Source organism: Peromyscus maniculatus, chromosome 1, assembly GCF_049852395.1.
Source record: "Peromyscus maniculatus bairdii isolate BWxNUB_F1_BW_parent chromosome 1, HU_Pman_BW_mat_3.1, whole genome shotgun sequence".
Taxonomy (NCBI): Eukaryota; Metazoa; Chordata; class Mammalia; order Rodentia; family Cricetidae; genus Peromyscus; species Peromyscus maniculatus.
This window is the reverse complement of record NC_134852.1, coordinates 116,038,179-116,064,796: the sequence shown is the minus strand read 5'-3', so window position 1 is coordinate 116,064,796 and position 26,618 is coordinate 116,038,179. Positions and strand designations below refer to the sequence as shown.

The 26,618-nt window shown below is 49.5% G+C and overlaps 1 protein-coding gene across 7 annotated transcripts; it reads left to right on the top strand.

Moving 5' to 3' along the window:
• Positions 1-698: 698 nt before the first annotated feature.
• Positions 699-25,111, top strand: Trim3 (tripartite motif containing 3). 7 transcript variants are annotated; one of them, XM_016009973.3, is made up of 12 exons: positions 699-844; positions 9,382-9,547; positions 15,680-15,911; positions 16,069-16,238; positions 16,451-16,631; positions 17,040-17,772; positions 17,963-18,066; positions 22,381-22,548; positions 22,728-22,896; positions 23,125-23,195; positions 24,306-24,446; positions 24,541-25,111. In XM_016009973.3, exons 2-12 carry the CDS (start codon positions 9,417-9,419, stop codon positions 24,691-24,693), a joined length of 2,253 nt encoding a protein of 750 aa, XP_015865459.1. In that variant the 5' UTR covers positions 699-844; positions 9,382-9,416; the 3' UTR covers positions 24,694-25,111. The 7 variants fall into 7 exon arrangements, with proteins under 7 accessions (XP_015865459.1, XP_076405602.1, XP_015865458.1 ...); XM_076549487.1 differs by having other exon boundaries at positions 732-870; positions 16,087-16,238; XM_016009972.2 differs by having other exon boundaries at positions 732-870.
• Positions 25,112-26,618: the final 1,507 nt, after the last annotated feature.

Sequence of the window (26,618 nt, the reverse complement as noted above, 5' to 3'; positions counted from 1 at the left end):
ATGTAAAGTGATTAGCTCTGTCTGGCACGTAATAAACACTCGGTCCCTGTTAATGTACAATTTTTATTGTAGTCTACCAAGGCCGTTTTTCCATAATGCAGTGATTCTGAGAATTGCTCTGGGTCTTTGGTGTGAGGAAGGAGTCGCTGGATGGTTTAAACCAAATTTCCTCACGAGGGGGCTCCTAAGGCACCTAGAACCGAATGAAGCCTCCCATTTAGCCCGCAAACCCCTCCTCCCAGAGTTCTGGGCCGAGGTACAGGTGGTCCCCCTCCCTCTTGTGCCGCGGAAACCAAACTAGCAGATTTCACAGGAGCCCCCCAGAAAGCCAGAGAAGGTGCGACCAGAAGCGGCTGGGACGGTATCTCAGAGTACTGAATCCAGCTGGTTCTAGCTGCTTTTTCTTGAAGGCACCGAGTGCCACTACCTGAACCCAGCTACTCGCCCTCGGGAGCCGGAGGCAGCGGGCCAGGATGAGGATCCCGGATCTTAGATCCTGGATCCGCTTGCCAGCTCCTAGCCGCACCGCGGAGGTAGCGCCGGGAGCCGCAGGGGCGGAGGGGATGATGGGCGTGGTCTGCGAGACGGGGGCGTGGTTGGGGCGGGCCTTCAGCCCCCGAGTCGCCCCCTCCCCCGGCCTGTCCGCAGCCCCGCCCCGGCCCCTCCCTCCGGCCTGTGCGACGGGTCCGGCGGCGGCGCCGGCGCGGGGACAGGCGGAGGCGCGGGACGTGGGGCGGCGCCGCGGGCAGGGCCGGGCGGACGGGCGCTGGCAGCGGGGGCAGCGCCGCGGGCCGCTCCGAGTGGCTGCAGTCCGGGCCTTGCCCTCCCATCCTGCTCCCACGCCGTGAGTGCGCCGTGCGAGCCCCCTGGGTGCGTTTGGTTCCCCTGTGTGTCGGGGTCCGGGTCCGGGTGCTAGCGGCGGTGTGTCGGTCCGAGCGTCTGTGGGTGGGGGCGCGGATGCTTTTCAAAAGCTGTTCCAGTCTCTGTCCACGTGAGGCGTGTCCGTGTCTGTGAGAGCAGCGGGGGGATTCTTTGGGCTGTGGCTGCTCACGTGAGGTCCATGTTTGCGGGCGGTGCGGTTGGGGGGAGGCGCGGGTGGATGGGTGATGGTTCCTTTTAGGAGCGCGGGTTTTGGGAGCCTGTGTGTGTTGGCGGAGGGTACCGAATGCTGCGGCCGATGGTGGTGGGGGGTGGGTGGGGTTGCTGATTGGCACTCTGGAATCTTGTGGCCCCGCTTGTCCGAAGGGTTCCTTTCTCCCTGGTGCAGACGCCTCCACCCCTGTTCCCTTCTCTGTCCTCCTGGGGCACCAAGAAGCCCACCAGCCAGGATGGAGGACATCCTTCCTCCGCTGCGGGCACTGTTTGCTGGACAGGAAGCTTCCTGCAGAGGCTGTTTCTTATAGGAAAGGACCCCTCTAGTTCTCCCTCAGCCTGGGCCCCGCCTGGAAGACTCTAGGCCCCTCCCTAGTTCCCACCACCTTCCTCCTGGACTTGGTTTCAGAACCTGGGCCGCAAACCTGCAGGGACAGATGGTTGCAGGTTGGAAGGGCAGGCTGCACCCCAGGAGGTCAATATGACTAAAATCAGGCCCTGTGCATATTCCTGGTGTGGGAGTCCAATGTGGACCGAAAAAAAAAAAATAGGACTTGCCCCAGAGGGAAAATAAATCTGAGATTTCAGGGTGGGTGCAGTGGTTATCTACAGCCACCCTGTGCAGCACATCAGTGCATATCTCCTAAGCAGGGCTCCGTTTTGCTGCAGAATGCGAATGAGAGCTGCAGGCCTGACAGGTGCCCTGCCTCTCTTGACTTGGATGCCTCCAGTGAGAGAGCGCTTACTATCTTATGCTGTGGGAAAGCTACCTTGTGCTAAATGGAGGTCTCCTTGGAACTTTGTTCCTTTGTCTTGTTACTGCTTTTGATTTTGCTGCTCTTTGGTGAAAGGGACCTGCAGAGTTTAAACAACTCCCCTGTCACCAGCATCTGTTGAGGACTTTCTACATGGTAGTTACCAACTCAGCTACTTAGAAGACAGTGGCATTTCTGCTAATAGAACTTGAGAGAAAGGGATCGTGGTTGAGATAGTAGCACCTATGTTCAGAAAACACGAGTGCTGTCACAGAAGAGTGCTGAGAGTGAATGCCAGAGGTGACTTAAACTCAGAAAACAATTATTTTGGAAAGCAAGGGGAGGGGCAGCCTGTGAGCACCCTCTAACATGCTTAGCTTTGTGATGGAAATTAGCAATCAAATCTTCAAGCCAGTTTGAGATGGGATTTCATCGTGGGCACATTGCAGTCTATAGGATCCTTAAATTTAAAAGGGAGCCTTTGGAATCCCAGATTTTGAGAACAGGAAACTCTCTCCCTCCCATTTTACAAATATGGGTATGGGGTAGAAAGATGCTCAGACTTATCTTGTATAATGGAATTAGTGACAGGACTAGATCCTAAATTTCATGACTTTAAAAGACGGTGGTGGCACACATGCCTGTAATCCCAGCACTTGGGAGGTAGAGGCAGACAGATTTCAGAGTTCGAGGCCAGCCTGGTCTACAGCGCAAGTTTCAGGACAGCCAGGGCTACACAGAGAAACCCTGTCTCGAAAAACCAATTTTTTTTTATTAAATTTTTTTTTAATTAAAATAGAATTACATCACTTTGTCTCATCCCTTTCCTCCCTCCATCCCCTCCTAGTTACCCTCCTTCTAACCCCTCCCATGCTCTCCTCTCAAACTGGTAGCCTCCTTTTCTTTGGTTATTATTGTTACATATGTGTATGTAAATACATGCACAAGTATAGGATCACGGGGACCCCAGCCCCAATGGATACATCTCTTGACTTTTTAAACTTGAGCACATTTTTGCATCAAGGATGTATCATAGCTTGTATGTGGAGATGAGAGAAAAATCAGAGTTGAGATTGCTAGGGTCCCGACTGATGAGGCATGGTGGATGGTGGTACCTTTTAATGGAGAGGAGAAACACAGCAGGAAGAGAACGTCAGGAGGGAATGAATGCAGTTTGGGACAATTCTGCTCATCATCAAGGTAGAGGTGTCCAACAATGCAATTACATGTACAGGCCTGAGATTCAAGGAAGTCTTCAGCACAAGGCTTTGGGGGTAAGAACTGCATGGGAATTAAGACTGTGGGAAATAATGAGATTACCCAGACAGATTACGTAAACAGAGACGAGACCCTAAAGCAAAACCCCATGGAATTAAACATTTAATGGGAATGGGGGGGGGGCAACCAGTGCAGTGAATGGGGTACTTAGATCAGTGGGTCACAAAACCATGGGGTTCAGGTGCTGCCCTTTTGAGGCTTACTCTCTCATACTACTATTCTGTTTGTAAATGTTTCATATTTCTTTTCTTTTACTCAGTTTTCCCAAGGCACCTATCAAACTCATGTTTGTCATGCAAGATCCCGCTCAGACATCCCTTCCTCTGGAAGCCTTTTCCATTCTCCACCAAGTTAGATACTGCCTGCCCTAGCAGTTTGAACTTGGTTCCTATCACGTTGTCATTATGTGTGTACATGTCAGTTTCCCACAGGTGAAAGGTAGGGAGCTACTTGATCCTACTTTGTGTCTCTAGTTCCTAGATGAAGGGCTTGGCCTAGAGTGTGTCCAGGGACATTTGATTGAATGATCCATGTACTTACTCTGCCAGGCATTTCGGGGGTAGGGGGATGAGTGATGTGAATTTCATCACTTTCCTTCCCTGGGAAGGGAAGGGTTGCTCAGGTTTAAGGGCTTTCTCTCATCCATTGTTGTTACTTTTCTTTTGGAGAAAGCCCAAAGGCTACAGCCTGCAGACATTTGTTATTTTTCTGAGCCTCAAATGATCAAATATACCTAGAGGCTACTGAGTAGGAGTGAGTCATTTTAGCAAGTGAGCCTAGCCAACTCCCTCCACCCATACACACCTCAACAATGCCTGTGGTCACCTCCAACTCACAGCTGTGTAAATCCTGTACACTGGGAATCTAGTGTGATTGGAGAAGAACATCATGGGGGAAGTTGGATGTTATTTGAGAATTTGGAAAACCTGAAAAGCTTTGAAACATATTTTTCCCCTCTATGTCAAGGATCCCATTTATTTAGCATTAGCTGTCTTTGTTCAAAATCAGCTTCTTAGCTCTCTGTCCAGCTCCTAGAAAGCACACTACTTGAAGCTAGAACAGCTTCTTTGGTGACTTTAAATGATGGTGCGTCTGACATTTCACAGTGATGATCATTGGCTTGATGATAAGGGTCTCTTCTCCCTTTGCCTCCAAATAGCTTGCTTCCTCTGTGCCGTTCCTGTCTCTGATACCTTCCCCTTCTTCTTTGCATCTTTATATTCTGAGCCCTTATCTTAAACGTTGGCATTCCTGGGGGCTAAGTTATAGGCCCTCCTTTCTTGCTCTCCCCTTGTGTCATCTACTTCATTGTGGCTTCAGGAATATCCCTATACCAAAGAAATCTAAATCCATGTCTTCTCTTTCCTGTACTTCAGGTTGCCTTCCCAACTGAGAGCTGTTCCACTTGAACTGTGTCCCGTGGGCACTTTGGAGTCATTGTGTTAAACACTGGACTTATCACCCTGTCACCCAAACTCTTCTAGTTCTCAAGCTAGAAAACTAGTAACCATTTCTAATCCTTTCTTCTACCCTGGCTCTTCATATAGTACCAACCAGTTACCAGGTTCTATTGGTTTCTCCCTGTGAAAACTATTTCAGCCTCCCCTAGCACCCACTCTCTTCAAGCCAGTCTCTTAAACTTCCACTCTTGACCCCTCTATTTTCCACACAGCAATCAAAAAAATCTACTTTTGTCATTCTGGGCTTAACCTCCCCCTCCCTCCAACCACCACCAAACTTTTCTTTTGCACTTTGGATAAAGCCTTAATCCCCTAGCAGGGAAGGGGGTAAAGTCTAAAGTCCTTAATAAGGGCAACAAAGCATGCTGTGGTGCAGCCCCTGCTTAGCTCTGCATCTCATTTGTTAGCCCTCTCCTGCCACAGTGAGTGATGCAGCTTCCAGACAATAGGTACCATGTGCTCTATAACTTACCCATCTTCACTGTCTATTCCTCTGGGCCCATCCCTGCATCAGGTCCAAGTTAGGGAACTTACTTTGTGCTCCTAGAGCAATCGTGTCTCCCTGTCATGTTCATCACCACACTGCATGGCAGAAATCTGTTTATTTGATTGTGGGATCCATGCAAGCTCAGCTGTGTCCATTTATCTTTGTATCGCTGCAGAGGTGTCCAGTGAATGCTGAATGAGGAATGAAGTGCCTTTGGGACTGAGCCGTAAAGGATATGGGTGGGATAAGGGACAAAGACACCCAAGGAAGGAGGGTACAACCTAGCTCTGTGTCCAAGATCCTCCAAGTGTCTGTTGTGATAAGTAGCCCACTTGAGTCTGGGACTGTTGGAGGTCTACGTCTAGAACAGAGGGGTGACCCAGGAGCAGGAAGACCTCAGGGAATCAGTCTAGCGAACCCTAGATTGAGGCTGGGGTATGACCACAGCAGATGTGATGCCTTGTGAATCTGGGTGGGAAGCTGAAACAGGAAGGGGAAGGGAGGGAGGAGCTGTTGGTCCTTGGATGTAGCCCAATTCCCGCCTCTGTGTGACAGGCTGGGAGATCCCCAGGGTTTAGAGAGGTGGAGCCTAATGTCCAGCTGCCCCAGCCAGGCTCAGCAGGCTGCTAGTGCTCTTCTCTCAGCCTTCCCATTTACAGTTTTAAGCTTCAGTTTGCCTTCAGCCTTCCTGTCCCGTCAGCCAGCCTCCCTCCCTCCATCCCTCTTAGGATGTCCTGGTATTAAGTCCCCCAAAATGCCAGTGCCCATATCAGCAAAGGATTTTCTCAAGCAAATCCTTCCTTTCCTTCCCACACCCACCAGCACATCCACTCAGGACGAATGCACTTCAGGCCTCCTGCTATCCCTCCCCAAACCTGAAGAGGCCTCTGGGCTGTCATTCATTCATTGTCTTTAAGATGCCCGTGGTGCATCTAGCTGGGCACAGCAGTGGTGATCTGGTCCTACTCACTGCCTGTTTTTCAGCTCCTTCATGTGTAAATTTCTGTCAGGGACAGTCTACATCTGCTTTGTGAACTTGACTCATCCGCTCATCCTTCTGGCCTGGCTTCTGCCCTAACCACTGCACCACAGCCAAACGTAGTGAACAGTCTCGTCTTCAACCTGTTTCACCCCGCCCCACCCCCATCACTGTCCGCTTTCTATCCCAAGCTACTCTATCATCCTTTCGTACTGTTTTAAGGGCCATTAATATGCCAGTGATTCCAAATCAATAACAAACCCAGAATTCTCTCTTGAGCTCTTGTATTCTGTTTCTCACTTAACTGCTCCACCTGGACATTGTGTTATATATAGTTCAAACTTAGTGTGCCTGGAACAGAATGCCCCAGACAGCCTCTTCTTTTTTTATTATTAAGAAATTTTCCGGGGTGGTGGTGGTGCATGCCTTTAATCCCAGCACTCGTGAGGCAGAGCCAGGTGGATCTCTGTGAGTTCGAGGCCAACCTGGTCTCCAAAGTGAGTTCCAGGAAAGGCGCAAAGCTACACAGAGAAACCCTGTCTCGAAAAAACAAAAAACAAAACAAAACAAAACAAAAAAGGGTCTCACAGGTTGACAGGTTGTGGTGGCGCACACCGGTAGGATTTGCTGAAGGAGGCAGAGGCAGGAGGATCACGAGTTCGAGGCCAGCCTGGGGAAAAAAATTAAAAAAAAAAAAAAGAAATTTTCTATTCATTTTACATACCAAGCACAGATCCTCCTCTTCTCCACCCTCCCCCCCTCCCCCCACGCCTTCTCCCCAACCCACCCCCCATTCCCTTCTCCTCCAAGGCAAGGCCTCCCATGGGGAGTCAGCAGAGCCTGGTACATCCAGGTGAAGCAGGTCCAAGCCCCTCCCCCCGAACCAAGACTGTGTAAGGTGTCCCACCATAGGCACTGGGCTCCAAAAAGCCCACTCATACAGCAGGGATGGATCCTGATCCTATTGCCAGGGGGCCCCTTAAGCAGGTCAAGCTACACAAACTGTCTCACCTATGCGGAGGGCCTAGTTCAGTCCCGTGGAGGCTCCACAGCTCTTGGTCCACAGTTCATGAGTTCCCGCTAGTTTGGTTTGGTTGTCTCTGTAGGTTTTCCCATCATGATCTTGATGCCTCTTGCTTATGGAATTCTTCTTCTCTGTCTTCTGGAGCTCAGCCTGGTGCTTGCAGACAGCCCCTTATTAGCCTTTTCTGTCTATTCATGGTCTGCTATTTGCTCAGTTGAGAAACAGGGGAGTTGTTATCAATGCGCCCTTTTTACTCTGGCATCCAGTCCATGACACTGTCCTTCTAATTCAACCTCACACACATTCGCATCAGTCAACCTTCCTGCCTCTAACCTCTGTAACACCGTGTTACCTGAAGAACTGGGGTAGCGGGGTTGGGGATTTAGCTCAGTGGTAGAGCACTTGCCTAGCAAGCACAAGGCCCTGGCTTTGGTCCTCAGCTCTGGAAAAACAAAAACAAACAAAAACTGGGGTAGCTTCCTGACAAGTCCTCCTCACTCCACTTCTGCTTCTGTTTCTCTGCGATTTCTCTTCATACCAGACGAATATTCCGGTTTGTTTCCTTTTATTTGTAAATTGCCTCATCCCTCTGTCTACCTTAGGATAAAGTAATATTCTTAATGCTCTTGCTGTTATTCACTTTGCTTTAAGCACATAGTCCATTTACGTATGAGCCTTCTCCTGAGAATGCATTTACTTTTTTTTACATTTTTGCTTCAGGCCCCTCCCTGGGCTCTTCGTCATTCCTGCCACTGCCCCTACTCTCTGCTTGCAGAGCCCTTTGGCATCATTCAGTTAAGAGTTTAATTTCTCTTCACATCATTTTTCTTCATGTTAGTCCTTGCCACCTCTGGGCAATTATGTATTTACTTATCACTTACAATCCTTTCCTCTTGTTGTTATGTGTTTTTGAGACATGGTCTCTCTACATAGCTCTGGCTATGCTGGAACTCACTATGGCCTCAGGCTCACAGAGACCTCCGTGCCTCTGCCTCCTGAGTGCTGAGATTAAAGGTGTGTGCCATCAACCCAGCTACTTATAATACGTTTTAACTATCTGCTATCACTTCCCCACCTTTGCTCAGACCCTTCCAGTGTCTTTGCACAGTAGGCACTTAGTAAATAAGTATTTCAAATTAATCATCAAATTCAGTAAAGACAGGTCATTCTTAATGTCAGACTCCTTGCTAAGTCCTAGAAATGGAGAAGTAAAATAGTATACCTGCTTTCAAGAATACTGCATATGAAGGGAGCAGAGAAATAACAAAATTATAGTGTAGGGTGAGGTCTAGGATGGAGGAAATACAAGGAATTGAGGGACAGGGGTAGCACCCAACCCAGACTTTGGGAGGTCCCAGAGGACCTCGCTAAAGGAAGTGACATTTACATGAAAACTAGGAAGGGGACAAGAGTTTCTCAGGCAGAAGTGAACAGAATGTGTAACTACAGAAACAAAGAGAACATGGAGTTTTCTAGGAATTGAAACCATTATGACAGATCATAGATTGTGAGACCAGAGGTTGAGTGGGAAGTATGAACAAGGCATTGCTCAGCCTTTTGGGCCGGTTTAAAGACTTTATCCTCTGGACAGTGGAGAACCATTGAAGGAATTTAAAAGGAGTAATGGTAGGATCAAATCTATCTTCAAAAACTCACTCTGGTTAGAAGGGGTGATGGATGGGAAGGCACAGGCTAGGCGAGCAGAGACCAGGTGCTGCGTTCCAGTAGAGAACGGGGGGCAGCCTGAGATGGGAGCAACAGCTTAGCATCTGGGAGAAAGGAGTGGTTGGGAGTCATCCTGAACCCTAATACTGATTGGTGTGGCCAAGAGTGCAACCCCAGGCAGTTGTGCTACATGGTGGGTCAGAGTGTGGGGGGAGGGGCTACCGGAAATGATTACTGGAGGCTGGTTGGAGGTGCTGAGCAGAAGAGAGTTGGGGTTGTCAGTGAAAAAGCTCTTCTTGGACTGTGCACTTGACTTGTACCCTCTCAGGCTCTTAAGACAAGCATTTGAGATGGGACTTAGTATATGCGTTATTATAAATTAGAAACTGAGGTTTGGAGAATGATCCAGAGTCACCAAGATGGCAAAAGAGGCGCTTTAAAATCCAGTGTGACCCTAAATCTGTGCTCTGAAATAGTGCCACACTCCGGAGTCACTCCACCCACGCACTTCACCCTCGTCTTCCAGCCACCACCTTGTCCTGTCCCTGGCAGGGAAGAAAGGGGCACATTTCTCTGCTGGAGATCGGGTGAGGAGAGGGAGGTGCTGGCCTCCCTGCTGCTGACTGTTTCTCTGTACACAGGCTGGTGTGAGTGGCAGGAACCATCTGTGGTCACCATGGCAAAGAGGGAGGACAGTCCTGGCCCGGAGGTGCAGCCAATGGACAAGCAGTTTCTGGTATGCAGTATCTGCCTGGATCGGTACCGGTGCCCCAAAGTTCTGCCTTGTCTACATACCTTCTGTGAAAGGTGAGGGGGGCTACCAGAGAGGGGCCAAGATCCTGCAGCACCCATTGCCCCCAAGGGAAATGCATGTTATAAATAAAGGGAATGTGCACATATGGGAGGGAAGGACAAGTGAATCCCATCTTGCAGAAGATAAGGATTTGGTTGCAGTAAGCTGTGAGAGAACCAGGAACTCTGAATACTGGGCCAGAGTGTTGCCTAGAATCAGGCTTTGTCAGCTCCGTCCCAGATCACAAAGTAGCCAGAGGAGAAATCAGACCGTGCTGAGACTCCCAACCAGCCCTGGAACCAGTATAGTTTATGACTGATGGAAGAAAAAGTGGATATATGAAGTTAGGTTTGTTCTTTCCTGCCTATTCTGAGGCTCTAGGAGAAAGCCAGCCCTTCCCAGCTTCTAGGCTTCTATGCATTGTGCCTTCATTCTGCTAATACTGCTATGTGTCAGACCCAATACAAGTCATCGAATGTGCACCGAGGAGCAAAAAACCAGACAGGATTTTATTTTATTTATTTATTGAGACAAGGTCTCACAGTGTAGCCCTTGGTAGCCTGGAATTCACTATATAGAGTAGGCTGGCCTTGAACTCACAGGCATCCCCCTGCCTCTGCCTCTCAAGTGCTGAGATTGAAGGCGTGCACCACCATACTCATCTCTAGAGACATGATCTTTATGATTAAAGGGTTTGTAGTAAAGTGAGAGAGGTAGCAATCAAATAATCATAGAGCTGGATTGTTAGACCCGTGAATTACACTCATAGTAAGTTCTGCAGATGCAGTACTAAACTGTGCGGTCTTAGTGATCTGTTATAGTCCGGAGAATCCTGTGCATTCCAAGGATGGACAGGAGTTAGGTACAGGGAATTTAAGAGCAGGCTAGGCAGAATGGAAAGCTCAACAAGACCATGTAGCCTGGGGAATGTGTTGGATGAGGGGGCCTATGAGAGGCCCTGTGTAGCTGGAGCAGAGTGAGTAATTAGAAGTGGTCTGGTATGGAACTGGATAGGGAAGTGGGCTCGGTACACCTATTAGGAAATTTGTGTTACCTGACAACCACTCAAAGCCTTGGCATGGTTTTCCTCGTGATCACATTGTATTTTGGCAGCATTTTCTCTCTGGCCTCATATCTCATGGCTGTACCTGAGAAGTCCTGGTCCCCAGATCTTCTCACCAGTGTCTCTCCAAACCTTCCATCTATCCCCTGCTTTCACTAAATCTGATCCTGCTTCCCTGACAGCCCTGCTCTTTGAAATTCCACCTTTGTTATCTTCTTCGTTTATCAGTGAGCAAAGGTCTCAGCCATCCTGCCCATTCAAATTCTTCCAGCAGCTTGTGGACCTCACTACCCATTTGTGCCTTCGTTCCTAATGTCCATGGTCATCATCGGCTTTGTCTGACTAGCATCTCCTAACCATCACTCCAGTGTTGTTGTCCGTCACCTAGAGACGAGTGCTTCTGTGACTGTAAACTCCAGCCTTCCTCTTCTAGCTCCTGTCACCCTGCTACTGCTATGCTGCCTTTGACTTAATCTACAGCCTAGCCTCCTCAACTACTCCTCTCCTCCCATGTGCCACCTCTGCCCTGGCTCCCCTCTCTTCTCTATCCATCCTCAGCCCTACAGCTGATCATCTAACTGTCCCTGGCCCACTTCCCTCACACCTTTGTCCTCTGCTAAGCCCATGTCATAGAATTTCAGTGCTGGGTCAGAGCTGTAACTGGATGCCTCTGCACTTTGTTGTATGCCCAGATCACTGAGCATTCTTGGGGGAAATTAGTGACTGCTTACAGTTGGCCATGCACTCTCTACTTGATTTACCTGTACTGATTTACTTAAGTTTTTTTTTTCTTTTGTTTGTGTGTGTTGTATGAGTGGATGCATTTTTCAGGTGTGTAAGTTCACATGCATTCATGTGGAGACCAGAGGAAGATGCCAGGTGTCTTCCTTTATTGTTGTCTGCCTTATTGTCCTAAACAGGATGTTTCATTGAACTGGAAGCTCATTGTTTGGTTAGGTTGATTGGCCAGCAGGCTTCTGGGATCTGCAGTCTCCATCCCCCCAATACTGGAGTTATGGGCACATCAGCTATGCCTGGCTTTCTGTGTGGATGCTGGAGATTCAAACTCAAACCATCAAGCACTCTTACCCACTGAAACATCTTCCCAGCTCTAAAAGATACATCATTCCCATTTTAGAGACAAGGAAACTAAGGTTGAGAGTCATTAAGTTATTAAGGAGGGTAGCCAAGGCTACACGGCTTATAAATAACTCAGGGATGTGAGAGAAGAGAAGGGTACTGGCAGTAGAAAAATCAGTGCCTTAAGAAGTAAACAGATCTGGATGTGATGGAATACACCTTTAATTCCTATCACTTTGAAGGCTAGAGGGGCTGTGTAGTGAGACTTTGTCTCAAAGGGAAAAAATACAAAATAATAATAATAATAAAAAGAAGAAAATAGAGTAAAAAAGAAACCAGAGTATGCTGCTGAGTGAGGCAGGTGCTAGGAGGAGGTGGAATCAAAGCCTCTCTGTAGCCCAGGCTGACGTTGTACAGGTGACCCTCTTGCCTCAGCCTCCTGAGTGTTGTGATTACAGGTGTATGACATGTCTGGCTTAATTAGATTTTTTATTTGATTGATTGTTTTTATTATTTTTTTATTTTTTACACCCCAACAAAAGTTCCCTTCCCTGCTTTCCTTCCATTTTTTCCCTCTACCTCCCCTCCCATCCACTCCTCTTTCTTCCGTTTCTCTATCAGCCAGCCATGGTATATCAAGTTGCAGTGAGACTAGGCACCTCCCCTTCTACACTAGTGAGCTTTAAAGAAAAATATCTAGTTGTAACATATAGGCCCTCTGCATATATGTTACAGTTAGAGTCTTTTTAAAGCTCACTAGTTGTATGGAGAGTGAATTTTAAAGGAGCAAGGGAAGAAGTAAGACCATTTGGAAATGATGGCAATCCAAGGATGTTTGACAAACAGGAAGGAATTGTCCATCACTTACAAGGTGCTCTGTGGGAACAGAGCTAGAATAGTGGGATGAGAGCCGTCAGGGACAGATTGGGACAGATTTCTGAGTCAAAGAAGTGACAGTTGATGAGATGTGGGTGGCAGTGGGAACATGGGAATGGACAGATGAGGTGAAGCGAAGGAAAGGTTCTTCGATGGTAAGGAAGTAAGGATGAAGAAACCATAATGGAGGTGGGTCATCTGGTAGGTGTCAGAGCCACTGAGATGTTGGCAGAACGTGAGGGGGTGAGAAGCTGTGATAGAAGAGCAGAGCCAGGAAAAGGACTTCAGTAAATGGAGAAGCAACTCTTAGGTCAGTGGAGACAGTTTCGAGATGGCGCGGTGTAGGCAGAAGAGAGCAGCTTCGAAGGAGCTGCAGACACATGGAATGTTCTAGTTGAGAAAAGGGAGGACTCACTCAACCCCACCTTCTGGCCCTAAGGAATGTGGAGCATGAAACAAAAACCACTCTACTGGGAGGGACTTCAGAGAGAAGTAGGTCACAGAGAAACCAGTTAATATTTGTAAAGCACTTAAGACCGTCCCCGACACATAATGTTTGTTACATTTTAATTAAGAACAAAAGGTATAGGCAAGAGCCAAAGAAGAGCCTGGGACACAGGGCAGTGTGCACCGTGGGTATCGTTCTTCCGTGGATCCATGATCTCCAAGCACGGCTGCCTTCAGTCTGGTGTCTGTTTCTAGTAATCACTGTCCTCTCCCTCCCTCTGGTGACTAATCCCAGCCACCCTCATTCCTCGCCCCTCCCTTCTTCCCTCTGGTGGATCCTGCCTCAGGCAAGTTAGGCACCCTGGTTCTGCCTTTGGCGCTGTGCTCCTAAAGCCACCCTTCTTGTGTTCTTCCCCTCCAGCAGAGGATGAGGTCCATGCCTCCCCTTTAGGCCAGCCTCTCTCCATCCCCCGGGCTTTGTCTTACTGGCTTCCTGGTCTCTCCCATAGCTCCCTCGCTACTGCTAACTTTTCAGCTCGGAAAGAAGCTCCAAATTCCCATAATAGTGGGCCGGGGATGCAGCTCAGTGGTAGGTTGGGTAGATGGTGAAATTCAAGTCCCCCTTACTAGCACAGGAAAACTATTCTCTTGTCTCCCTGCAGCACCATCCAGTCCTTCAGGCCCCTCCCACTCAACTACCCGGCCTCCCCAGCACTCTTCAACTTGTATCACTCAGACTCTTCTCCCACTGCTGTTGCCATCGCTGTCACCTTCACAGAGAAAAGTCTCCTCGTGTTTGCCAAATGCAGAGGGCACTTCCCACTGCTCAGCCACTTCCCACCCTAGTGACTGACTCATCCCCTCCTTCTGTACTCTCGCGGCTGCCCGGACACTGTCACTCTCCAGCCTCTGCCCATCCCCACTGCTCTTGTTCATCTTGGCTGAATTCTCTGTCCCCCTCTCTTACCACTGTCCGTATCCTCTCTGATCTCATCCTCCCTCTTGGCTACTGAGGCTGTCTGAATGTTGATGGCCCCCACCGCTGTCTCTTAACCCCCCTCCTCCCCGGTGCCGCTCTCTGTGGCTTTTCATGGTGATGTTATGTCACCGTCATTCTCTCAGATGCCAGTTAAGAATGGTCTCCCACCCCCTACACCAGGCGGTGGTGGCACACGCCTTTAATCCCAGCACTCGGGAGGCAGAGGCAGGCGGATCTCTGTGAGTTCAAGGCCAGTCTGGTCTACAGAGCGAGTTCCAGGACAGCCAGGGCTACACAGAGAAACCCTATCTCCAAAAAGCAAAATAAATAAATAAAAAGAATGGTCTCCCTCACTCTCCATACCTACTCATCATTGGTGGTTTTCCTCTCTCCTTTTTATTTTCTCTTCCTCCCTACATCTAATCTACCACTACCCCCTGCTGGGCCTCATTATATAGCCCCGGCTGGCCTTGAAATTGAGGCAGTCCTCTTACTCAGTCTCCTTAGTACTGGAACGATAGGCATGTGCTGCCACACCTGGCTGTGTTTCTTCAGTATAAATTTGTTCCCTCAATCCACGTCTCTCTCACCTCCTCCCTGGAATAGTGAGTGTGTTGGTGAAGCACAGGCTTGCTCTGCATTTAAAACCGGGCTCCAATGCCCACTAGCTTGATTGCTATGACCACTTAGCCTTTCTGCACCTCTTCATATAAAGTACAGGGCATAGCATCCAGCACATGTGTCCTGCAGTTCTGTGGCCGCCTGCTGCTGCTGCTGGGATCCACTGCTAGGCTCCTGCACTTTTCTTGTCCTGCCTTGCTGTCCCCATCATGTTAAAGTGCCCTCTGTCCCCTTCTTCCTCTCCCTCCACCTTTCTCTGCTTGGCCCAACAGTTATCTCTCCACACAGATTTTGTTTCCATCACTTCTGAAGCCTCTCCTGGCCTCCTCTCCACCCACCTGAGCCACACGCCTTTCCTCACGACCCCGTCTACTATGCTTTTGTGCGTCGTGCTTTAGAGGGCCAAGTGCTTTACATTTAATCCTCCTTACATACATGTAAGCGGGCCTTTTACATGTAATCCTCATGCATCTGAATTCTGTACTGTTTCCATCTTATAAGGGAAAAGACCTCGGCTTGTGAAAGTAACATGTCAGGGGGCACACAGTGGATTTGGTCCCTGGCCAGGGAATTGAACCGAGGCACACTAACTCAAGGACCAGTGTCTTTAATCTTTAAACTCTAATTCTGTGTCTTTGTTTTTCCCTCTGAGGACTAGAACTATTTTAAAGGCTGGCACTGTGTTTTATTTTTTTATCCCCAGAGCTTGGCACAAAATTGGCAAGAATAAGCAGTCAGTAAATGTTTAATGCGTCGAAGAGGGCAGGAGTAGCAGGATGAGAAGGGCTTGTTACATATTTTCTTGAGGAGGTTTGGTAAACACCTGTGAAAGGTGAGCCTGTGTTTGTTCAAGCAGAGGAATGTAGACATGTCTGTTCTTAGATAGACCAGCAATGTATTTCTGCTCAGTCCTCAGAGGCCTTTTAACACCTGCTGGCCGATGAGGCCTGTGTGTATGTGCACTCCACACAAAGCAGTTTCAAAATGAAATATTAATGGCACATCTGTGTAAAAGGGGTTAGGCACTTATGAGGGGTGCTTGTGACCCCCCTGCTTTGACTCTCCCTTCTCTTTGGCCAGATGCCTCCAGAACTACATCCCTGCTCAGAGCCTGACACTGTCCTGTCCAGTGTGCCGGCAGACATCCATCCTCCCAGAACAGGGTGTCTCAGCCCTACAAAACAACTTCTTCATCAGCAGCCTCATGGAGGCCATGCAGCAGGCACCTGATGGGGCCCACGACCCCGAAGACCCCCACCCCCTCAGTGCGGTGGCTGGCCGCCCTCTCTCCTGCCCCAACCATGAAGGCAAGGTGGGCCCAAGCGAGGCCCAGTGAGGCCAGGACTTGGGGTGGGAGGAGAAGGAGAGGTGCTGAGGGTAGGGTGGCCGTGGGCGAGGTGCTCTACAGGGGTAAAGAGGGCCAGAGGGGAGGGGACAAAGAAGTGTAGTGTCTGGCTGTTGCCTCATAGGAGCCCTTGTACCGCCAGACGATGGAGTTTTACTGTGAGGCCTGTGAAACTGCCATGTGTGGTGAGTGTCGCGCAGGGGAGCACCGGGAACATGGCACAGTGCTGCTGCGGGACGTGGTGGAGCAGCACAAGGCAGCCCTGCAGCGCCAGCTTGAGGCTGTGCGAGGCCGGTAGGCATCTTCAGGGCATCTGGACTGGTGCCTCAGCGGGGCAGGGCAGGGGCACTAGGGAGGGGAAGGAAGGGGCCTGGGAAGGACAAGTAGGCTCTAGAAGGTCAAATAGAGGCTCTCCCAGTGGGCCGTAGTAAGGCTATCTTTGAGAAGGTCTAATCTGGCGAGGGCACCCTCCAGCAATCCTGGTATGAGATGTTTCACCTCCTCAGATTGCCACAGCTCTCCGCCGCTATCGCCTTAGTTGGGGGCATCAGCCAGCAGCTGCAAGAGCGCAAGGCAGAGGCCCTGGCCCAGATAAGTGCAGCCTTTGAGGACCTGGAGCAAGCCCTGCAGCAGCGCAAGCAGGCTCTGGTCAGCGATTTGGAGAACATTTGTGGGGCCAAGCAGAAGGTGCGTCGGGTCACCCTTGCCAACCATGGTCTGGGATGAGATGATCTTACTGCCTCCATTGTCCACATAAGGGTTCCTTTTCTCCATCCTCTGTTCTGCCTCTCAACATGGTCTGTCATTGCTGTGGTCATCTACCTCCCTGTCCACATGGTCTGCCACTGCTGTGGTCATCTCCCTCCCTGTCCACACGGTCTGTCACTGCTGTGGTCATCTCCCTCCCTGTCCACACGGTCTGTCACTGCTGTGGTCATCTCCCTCCCTGACCACACGGTCTGTCACTGCTGTGGTCATCTCCCTCCCTGTCCACATGCATCTCTGTGTATTTCTTTCCTGCCATGGTCATCGGTCATCGCAGCAGCTTCACTTTTGCCAGTCTGCACACCCACTCCATCTCCTCTTCTTCTACAGGTGTTGCAGACACAGTTAGACACTCTGCGCCAGGGTCAGGAACACATTGGCAGTAGCTGCAGCTTCGCGGAGCAGGCATTGAGACTGGGCTCTGCCCCTGAGGTATTGCTAGTGAGAAAGCACATGCGAGAGAGGCTGGCCGCACTGGCGGCTCAGGCCTTCCCGGAAAGGCCACATGAGAATGCACAGCTGGAACTGGTCCTTGAAGTAGATGGATTGCGGAGATCGGTGCTCAATCTGGGTGCACTGCTCACCACCAGTGCCACCGCACATGAGACGGTGGCCACTGGCGAGGGCCTGCGTCAGGCGCTAGTCGGCCAGCCTGCTTCACTCACTGTCACCACCAAAGACAAAGATGGGCGGCTGGTGCGCACAGGCAGCGCGGAGCTGTGTGCAGAGATCACCGGCCCTGATGGCACACGCCTTGCAGTGCCGGTGGTGGACCACAAGAATGGCACATATGAGCTGGTGTATACTGCACGCACAGAAGGCGACCTGCTCCTCTCGGTGCTGCTCTATGGACAGCCGGTTCGTGGCAGCCCCTTCCGTGTGCGTGCCCTGCGACCCGGGGACCTTCCACCGTCCCCAGATGATGTGAAGCGCCGGGTCAAGTCTCCTGGTGGTCCTGGCAGCCATGTGCGCCAGAAGGCAGTGCGTAGACCCAGTTCCATGTACAGCACTGGTGGCAAACGGAAGGACAACCCGATTGAGGATGAACTCGTCTTTCGTGTTGGTAGGTAGGCCAAGCGCAGAGCCAAATGAAGGCCAGGGGGAGGGTTGGATGAAGATTGAGGGGAGGGCCTGATGGGGACCCAGGGAAAGGTGGTGGGGCCTGGCTCAGGCAGGGGTCTCAGTGAGGAAGGGAGAGAGGTTCAGACTGATGTCAGTTAATTTGTGTTTTCCTTCTCATCTCTTACCCACAGGCAGCCGTGGAAGGGAGAAAGGTGAATTCACCAATTTACAAGGTGTGTCTGCCGCGAGCAGTGGCCGCATAGTGGTAGCAGACAGCAACAACCAATGTATTCAGGTGAGTCTTTACCTAGCTCCTTTAGTACCAGAAAGGATTTGCACAGCACAGCCTTCGGGTCACCTCCTGAAGATCAAAGCCACAGTTAGAACCATCTTTAAAGAGCTGTGAATCAAGCCCCTCTTGCTTGATTCAGTCACCTTCAGTCAGAGCCAGGGTTCTTGTGCTTGTTGCCTTTGCTTCCCAGGCCATGCTAAGGCTGTGTGAGCTCCTAGATTGGCTCCTGCCTTCTTCCTCTCTGTCTTTTCTTGAGCCGTCTGCTGGCTGGTCTACTTTATCATAGTGGTCAGGTTGCAGGTCTGCCCTTCCCTGCTATCTTCCAGTATACCAGTCTGGCTCCGGGGTATGTTATCTGCCTGGAGAATGCAGCTATCTGGGTGACTAGAGAATTAAAAGGGAGTGCCTTTCATCAGCTCAAGGGTGGCACACAACCTCAAGTGGTTCTGTACCTGCGTTTCTTTACCTTGTACCTCAGCTGATTCAGACATCAATCACACTCAGTGCTCATGGTCTCCGATGTACTGCAAGCTCCTTGCTACAACCAGGAAATGTGGTTTTCCTTCCCTCTATTCCTTGCAGAAAGCACTGATCCTAGCACAGTGGGTGTGAGTGTGGTAGACAGTGTAGTGATTGAACGCTTGGGCTCTGAAACCAGACACCTCAGCTTGAATCCTGGCTCTCCCTGTACTAGCAAGTCATGTGACCCCTTGGCACTGTAGTTAACTCATGTGTAAAATTAGGAAAAGCATTTTTCAGGATTGTTGGGAGTATTAAATGATGTAATGTAGTATACCTAACACCTAGCTGTTGTTAAAATCATTGTCCAGGTGTAGACTGTAAACAAAGGCAAGGAGATGGGACAGTGCTGGAGCGGGACGTTCACATCCCATTCTGGCTGCAAGAAGCTGGCTATTAGGAACTTGGAGTGGCTGAGGTCAGATTGTAAATGGTTTTAGAAGTGATTTTTGAAGATGGAATTTTGGTTTTACACTGTGAGATTAGCTACTGTGTACCTCAATTCTTAGAAATGTATTATTGTGCAGCTACACCTTAACCTGAAGATCCTTACTTTGAAACACCCATACCTTTAAATTTCTTACGCTGCCTGAATATCCTTGTCATGAGTCCAGTTCTGCTTTTCTTGGTACTCTCAGCAACTCCCTGACCCGACTCCACCTAGCAGAAACCCTTGCAGCCAGATTCTCAGGCCTGCCGGCTCACTTTTTTCTTAGGGTAGAGGAACAGAGAAACCCAGGAAGGGATTTGGGACCAGCCTAGATGATGAGAGGGGTACTTGGGAGTTCCGGGGTAATGCTGGGATTCTACTCAGGATCACCTTCCACCTCCCTCTCCTTTCTTCCCTTTAGGCCAGAAATGCTTTCTAGCACAAAGGTTGAGATTTAGGGACCGCTGTCCTGTTGTTCACACACACAGAAAAGCTGGTGCTGCTTGACCCTCTGGTTGTGAGAGGCCTGGCAGAGTTCTCTGTTCCAGACACCTGCTACTCTGTAACCATGCTTGCTTCTTTCTGCTTCCAAGTCCACCCTGATGTCAGAGCTGCAGGAAGCCTGTTCTTGGATTCCAAAGCTGAGTGCTTACCTCTCTTACTCTGGACGCCTCAGGACTGATGTGGGCTGAGCTCACATCTATAGGAAGTGACTCCCCCACTTTTCTCATGAGGCTTGGGGGTCCTTGTGAGCTTGCCCTATAGTGCAGGGTGGAACCCTACTAACATAGCACATCTGCCCAGCAACGAGAAAATGCCTCATGACTTTTGAATGAATAATTTAATTCTAAATATCCAGCATCGTGTCATTGTCTTAGTCCAGAAATTTGTTAGCTCTCTCTGGGAACATCCTCCTTCCCTGCAGGCAGCATGCTGATCACATTCTTCTGTCCTCCCTCAGCCCTTTGCTATGGTAGTTTTCACACTTCTTTTCTGGGTTGGTTTGTCGTTTTTATGATGTTTTATCTTTTTTGTTGTTGTCATTTTCTGTTGAGATCCTTAAAGTCAGAGATCTACTTAATGTTACCATGGTATAGGAGAGAGGTGTAGGGGCCAAAATGAGAGAGAGTCCAGCAAATTCTAGTGCTGTGGAGGAAATAATGTAGCAGTTTTTACTGAGTATCGAATGTCATGGGAGAAGGGGACAGGATGGAGAATGAGGACTTGGTGGGCTGGGTCAGTGGTGTTCCCATTAAGAATCAGGCCCAGTGTTAAGTTGATGAGTTCACTTTTATCCCTCTTGAGTTTTGAGGTTGCTGTGTGGCTTCCAAATTGATCTGTCCATCAAGTTTAGGCCTGAGATTGAACTGGAAGATTCTTTGGTTGGTTGGATACATCCTAGATACCAGAAGCTATATACAACTGAAAATGCAGCAGCAGACAAAAGTGATGCAGCACCAACTCCAAACAGGGCTTGCATCCTTAGAAGGGGCGGGCCACAGATATACAGCCACAAAGTGGCAGTTGTTATAAAGGAAGCTATACAATATATACTGTAGGGCCCCAACTTTACATGTATGTGCTGATTTAAATAAAGTGGAAACTGAAGAAATGACCTGGAAATTTTGGAACTCTAAAAGATAAATAGGAGTTGGCCATTTCTGATAGGGTGTGTGAGAAAGGATGGGAAGAATGAGGCTTTCCAGACCCTCCCCACTGTTGAATCTGAGTTGAAGCTGCCAGGATGAGAAACGGCTGCTGGACTGCCTCACTGCTGATGTAGCTGTTCATTTTATTTCCCCTCACTTCCTTTCCTTACCCTGTGGTACTTTCTTTCTCCTGACAATTTTGGCTTTGCATAGGACCAGTGCAGAGTGCTGACTGACCAGGTGAGGTCTTGCTATACAGTCATGAAGGTGATGTGCCGTGGGAGGATGGGTCTGGAAGACCTATCCCCAGGTGACCATGAAGGAAAGAGCAGGGCTGAACTGAATATCAAGCCCGAGGCACAGAACTTGAGCTCTCTGTGGTAGCTTCTTGGCTCTGACCCATCCTGTGTCCCCAGAGGCTGTAACAACATGGAGTATATAAGAATTATGCAATGAGTAATGGAGCTGTTAAGTTAGAAGATGTAGTTTAAGAGGAAAAGAAGATTAAAAGAGATGCTTTAGGATGAAGAGATCTTAGCATCTTGAGAGGCTAAGGTGGAGGAGTAGGAGAAGGGGAGATGGAAAGATCCATTCTGGGTGGGTCACTGGAGAGTTGTGTAGTGATTAAGAGCACTGGCTGCGCCGGGCAGTGGTGGTGCACGCCTTTAATCCCAGCACTCAGGAGGCAGAGGCAGGTGGATCTCTGTGAGTTCGAGGCCAGCCTGAGGCTACCAAGTGAGTTCCAGGACAGGCTCCAAAGCTACACAGAGAAACCCTGTCTCGAAAAACAAAACAAAACAAAAGAGCACTGGCTGCTCTTCCAGAGGACCAGGGTTTGATTCCCAGCATCCTCATGGCAGCTCACGACTGTCTGTTACTCCAGTTTCCGGGGATCTAGTGCCCTCTTCTGGTCTCCATGGACACCTGGCACTGGTGGTGTACAGAGATACATGCAGGAAAAACATCCATACACATAAAATGAAAACCTTTAAAAAAAAAAATTCAGTCTGTCCAGAAAAAAGGTTGTCTTTTTAGCCCACAAACCGAAGGGAACAATCCTTGTGGGCTTTTTCCTTCTCACCTACCCTTTTCCACTCAGCTGTGAAATTCTGTTGCGTTTTCCTCCTGTATTCCTTTTGAGTCCGTCTGCTTCCCTCTCGGTAGTTTCCTTGGTCCAAACCACCATTCTCTTTCATCTGGATTCCTGCTACAGCTTCTAACTGGTTGGCCACCTTCCAGTCCTGTCTCTTTCCTGTTAGAGTACCTTTGTAAAAGCAGATCTGTCACTTCTCTGGCCATAAATTTTCAGTGGCTCCTCATTATAGCCCGGGTGAAATGTAATTCCTGTTGACTACTCCAGCCACACTAGTGAGGTCCTCAGACAGGGTTCATGCTAACTAGACTCTGTACCTTTCAAAAGTAGTTCTCGCTGGGTCTAATTGACATCTTTACAGGCTGTTGGCTCACATGTCTCCTTCTCTTGGTGCCTTGTCCCGCTGTCCCCTTGGTTCCGTTTGTGTTCTCACACTCCCCTTCACGCCCCTACTGCAAGTCCTCTAAGGTATCTCTCATGTGCTTCCTCTGTACCCCTGGCATGGTGTCCGCAAGTGCTTGTTGAATGACTGAATAAATGGGATCTTGCTAGGACCCGGCTCCCTTTCCTCTGTACCCACAGTGTTTCCCCTCCTCCCTGCTCCCTCCCTTGCTCCTCCACTCCAGGTTTTCTCCAATGAGGGCCAGTTCAAGTTCCGATTTGGGGTCCGTGGGCGCTCACCTGGGCAACTACAGCGTCCCACAGGTGTGGCAGTGGACACCAATGGAGACATTATTGTGGCAGACTATGACAACCGTTGGGTCAGCATCTTCTCCCCCGAGGGCAAGTTCAAGGTAAGAAGCTTGCTGTTGCTGTGCTTTGAACCCCTGGTGACCTGCTCCACTGACCACGTTAGGTCAGGGCCTAGAGTGGACTATCACCAACTCAAGGTTCTGCTTTGCTACCAGGCCAGGACCTTATTCTCTACGGTACTAGTCAGGATAAAGTCCCTTATAGTATGCCCTTCCTACAGACCAAGATTGGAGCTGGCCGCCTCATGGGACCCAAAGGAGTGGCTGTGGACCGGAATGGACATATCATTGTGGTGGACAACAAATCTTGCTGTGTCTTCACCTTCCAGCCCAATGGCAAGCTGGTTGGGCGTTTTGGAGGCCGTGGGGCCACTGACCGCCACTTTGCAGGTACGAGAGAAGAACCGCAAGATCCAGGCTGCGATACTCCAGTTCCATAGAATTTCCCAGGGTCCTCCAGGTGTGAAGACCCCTTCTATATCTTGACTCCAATTCCCCTTTCCTAACATCTAGTTCCATCCTCTCAGAGACAGGGTATCTCACCCTGCCCAGAAATCCTACCCTTTTCCTGACTGAGTGCCTCAGCTTAATGCTTTAAGACCTACTTTCTATTTTCAGGGCCCCACTTTGTGGCTGTGAACAACAAGAATGAGATTGTAGTAACAGATTTCCATAACCACTCAGTGAAGGTCAGTGTTCTCCCTCCCTCCTTCCATGATCCCTGTCCCATTGGCCCCTCCTCTTCAAAAAACTCCTTTCCTCCCTCCCTCCCTCCTTCTCCCAAGCCCCCTTGAAACCCTTCATTGAACCAATAAACATTGATGGCATGGCGACTTTGTCCCAGGCCCTGTGCTAGCCGCTGGGGGTTCAGGGCTGAGTAAAGTACACACATTTCCTGTCTCCTTGGTTAGAGTCTGTCAGGGAAGAGAAGACAGTCAGGAAATTACAATCGGAAGTAATAGATTCTCCGATAGGTGCAGGGAACTGTGGGAGGGACAGGGGAAGACCCGAGTCACCAGTAGAATTAGCCAAAAAATGGAGAAGGAGGGGGTTTCGGGCAGAGGACACAGAAGAGGTCAGGTGTGGTGATACACAGCAGTAATCCCAGCACTTGGAGATGAAGGCAAAAAGATCAGGAGTTCAGGGGCATCCTTGTCTACATGAATTCAAGGACCACCTGGGATACATGATACACTATTTAAAAAAAGACACAGGAAAAGACCATGGAAGTCAGCTCTGGAAACCATGGGTAATTCAGACTAGGTATGCTAGTACAAGGTGAGGATGAGACCTGTGTGTCCCATGGAGGGGCTGTCTCTCTTTTTAAGAGCAATGGGGAGTGCTTAAGGAACCCCTGTTCATCTTAGAAAGGAACCCCTGTTAAATGAACCTCTATTCATTTTAGAAAAGGTCACAATGACTAGGGCAGTGCTAGAGGCAGTGATCTAGATGAGAAATGATGAGAGCCTGGACCTTGGCACAGGTATAGCAGTATATATATAAGGAAGAGACTTGAGTCAGAATCAGGGATGTGTTCAATTGTTTCCTGTCCAGCTGAGAACAATCCGTGACAGCAAGGTGGTAGCAGTATTGAGATAGAGAGATGGGAAATACCGCTCTCCCAGGGAAGCATCAGCAGGAATGTCTGATGGGCAGTGGGATACTGTGTGTGATGTCTGAAAAGGATTTCTGGCCTAAGCTGCAGATCTGGGAATTCTCCCTGGAGCTTTACCCCACCCTCCAGGCCTTGCCCTCTGCCTGAGGTCAGGTCCCCAGTCCCTAGCCCCTTCCCCCACCAGGTGTACAGTGCCGATGGAGAGTTCCTCTTCAAATTTGGCTCACATGGCGAGGGCAATGGACAGTTCAATGCCCCCACGGGAGTAGCTGTGGATTCCAATGGGAACATCATCGTGGCCGACTGGGGCAATAGCCGAATCCAGGTGAGTGGGGCCTGGGGATGACTAGAGTGAAACGTCGTGCTGAGCTTCTTCTCTGCCTGACTACTTCTGCTTCCATTCTCCACTTCTTTCCCAGGTATTCGACAGCTCTGGCTCCTTCCTGTCCTATATCAACACATCTGCAGAGCCACTATATGGCCCACAGGGCTTGGCATTGACCTCGGATGGCCACGTGGTAGTGGCTGATGCTGGCAACCACTGCTTTAAGGCCTATCGCTACCTCCAGTAGCTACACAAGGGCCCTGCTTGGCTCATGGAGGGACGGACATAGGGGTGATTGGACAAGAGGGTCTGGCTAAGAGGTGGGCCAGACCCGGCAGCACTGAATGTGGGCTGTGGGCGTGGGTGTGCCCAGTGCCCTTCCCTTCCTCCCCAACCCCACGGTTGCACTTTATTTATTCGGTTCTTGCTTTGGTGACTGGGTGGGCCTGGACTGGTCCAAAGGATGTGTGCAGAGCTTCACCCTACCCCCTTTAACACACCCCCCACCTTACACCCTCAGTCTGCTCTCTGCCCCCCAGCCTGGGGCCAGAACAGCCTCTTACTTCAGAACAGAAGTCCCTCTGGTTGTCTCCCTACCACCCCATACACACTGACAGAGACAGCAATACCCCACCCCATATTAAATAAATGTGTTCGCCAAGGTGTTTTTGCTAGGTTCTTGTGGGGTGGGTCTCTGAAGGGTTGGGGTGTTGGTATCTACTTTGAACTTAAAAGTGATCAAGCCGATAGGCAGAGGACACAGTCTCTACAAGTGATGGAATTTTTAAAGAATATTTTTAATTTTTTTGTTTTAAATATTCATTTAATTGTATTAATAGGGGTATTGTGTTTATGTATTTGTCTTATACTACATGATTGCATTGTCTGTGGATGCCAGAAAGGAGTGTTAGATCCCCTGAATCTGGGGTTAGAGATGGTTGTTTGCTATCATGTAGGTGCTGGGCACCAAACCTAGGTCCTCTGCAAGAACAAAGGGAGCTCTTAACTGCTAAGTCATCTCTCCAGGCCCTAAAGAGTATTTTTACTTATTCTTTGACAATTTCACACATATATACAATGTATCTCGATTATCTACACCTCCTACTCATTTAGAGTCCCTGAACATGCCCTCCTTCCACCTCCATGGTCTAGTCTTTCTTTATAACCCTAGAGTCCAGTTCCGGTTTGCTTTTTTTTTTTTTTTTTTTTACTTCAGGAGAGGAGAGCAAGAGTGAATCCCTGAATGCATGCCTTCAATCCCAGTACTCAGGAGGCAGAGGCAGGTGGATCTTTGTGAATTCGAGGCCAGCCTGGGCTACAGAGCGAGTTCCAGGATAGTCAGGGCTACACAGAGAAACCCTGTCTCGGAAAACTTAAAAAAAAAAAAAAAATGAGTGATTTCCTGGGGCCCTGAGCCACTTGCTAATTCCTCATTCCCAGGCCCTGTATCTCTGTTCGCCCTGTAAATACAGGCAGTTCCCTGCCCCCTCCTTTCTGGAGCTACAAAATAGGAGAGGTTGACTCTTATCCAGTATACAGCCAGGGCTGCAAGGAGAGCAGTTTTAGTCATGTGAGAGCAATCCTTAAGGCTTCTCCAGGTGGAGCCTGGATGTAAGAGACTCTATGGTCAGTGGTGGAAGTCATTCCTAAAGCCCTGGACCCTAATCCTTCCCAGCTCCGTGTTCCAAGGTTGCTGCCCTTTCCTCACAATGGAATTGAGGTTTTCACATTGCATTCCAGAGCTCTAGTCTCTCATGGTAGGACTACTAATCCCAGAGATAATTAAAGCAGTATTCAGTGACCTGGGAGGTAGGGACTACAATTTCTTTCTCTACTAGAGACTGAAGCACAGAGAAATTAGGCCACATTATTGACTGAAGAGCAGAGTTGGATCTGTAGCTGTCATTCTCTTCACAGTAAATTACACTGTCTTCTTCATTTTGTGCTCCTTGCACTTAGCATGATGACTGGCAGAGAAGGTACACAAGATTTGAGGAATAGTGGATCTGGGAATGTTGGTCATAAGAGGTTATGGGAGAAGCTCCCAGGCTGTAGTGGGGCACGCCTTTAATCCCAGCATTCAGGAGGCAGAGGCAGGCAGATCTCTGTGAGTTTGAGGCCAGCCTGGTCTACAGAGTGAGTTCCAGGGTAGACTCCAAAAACTGCACAAAG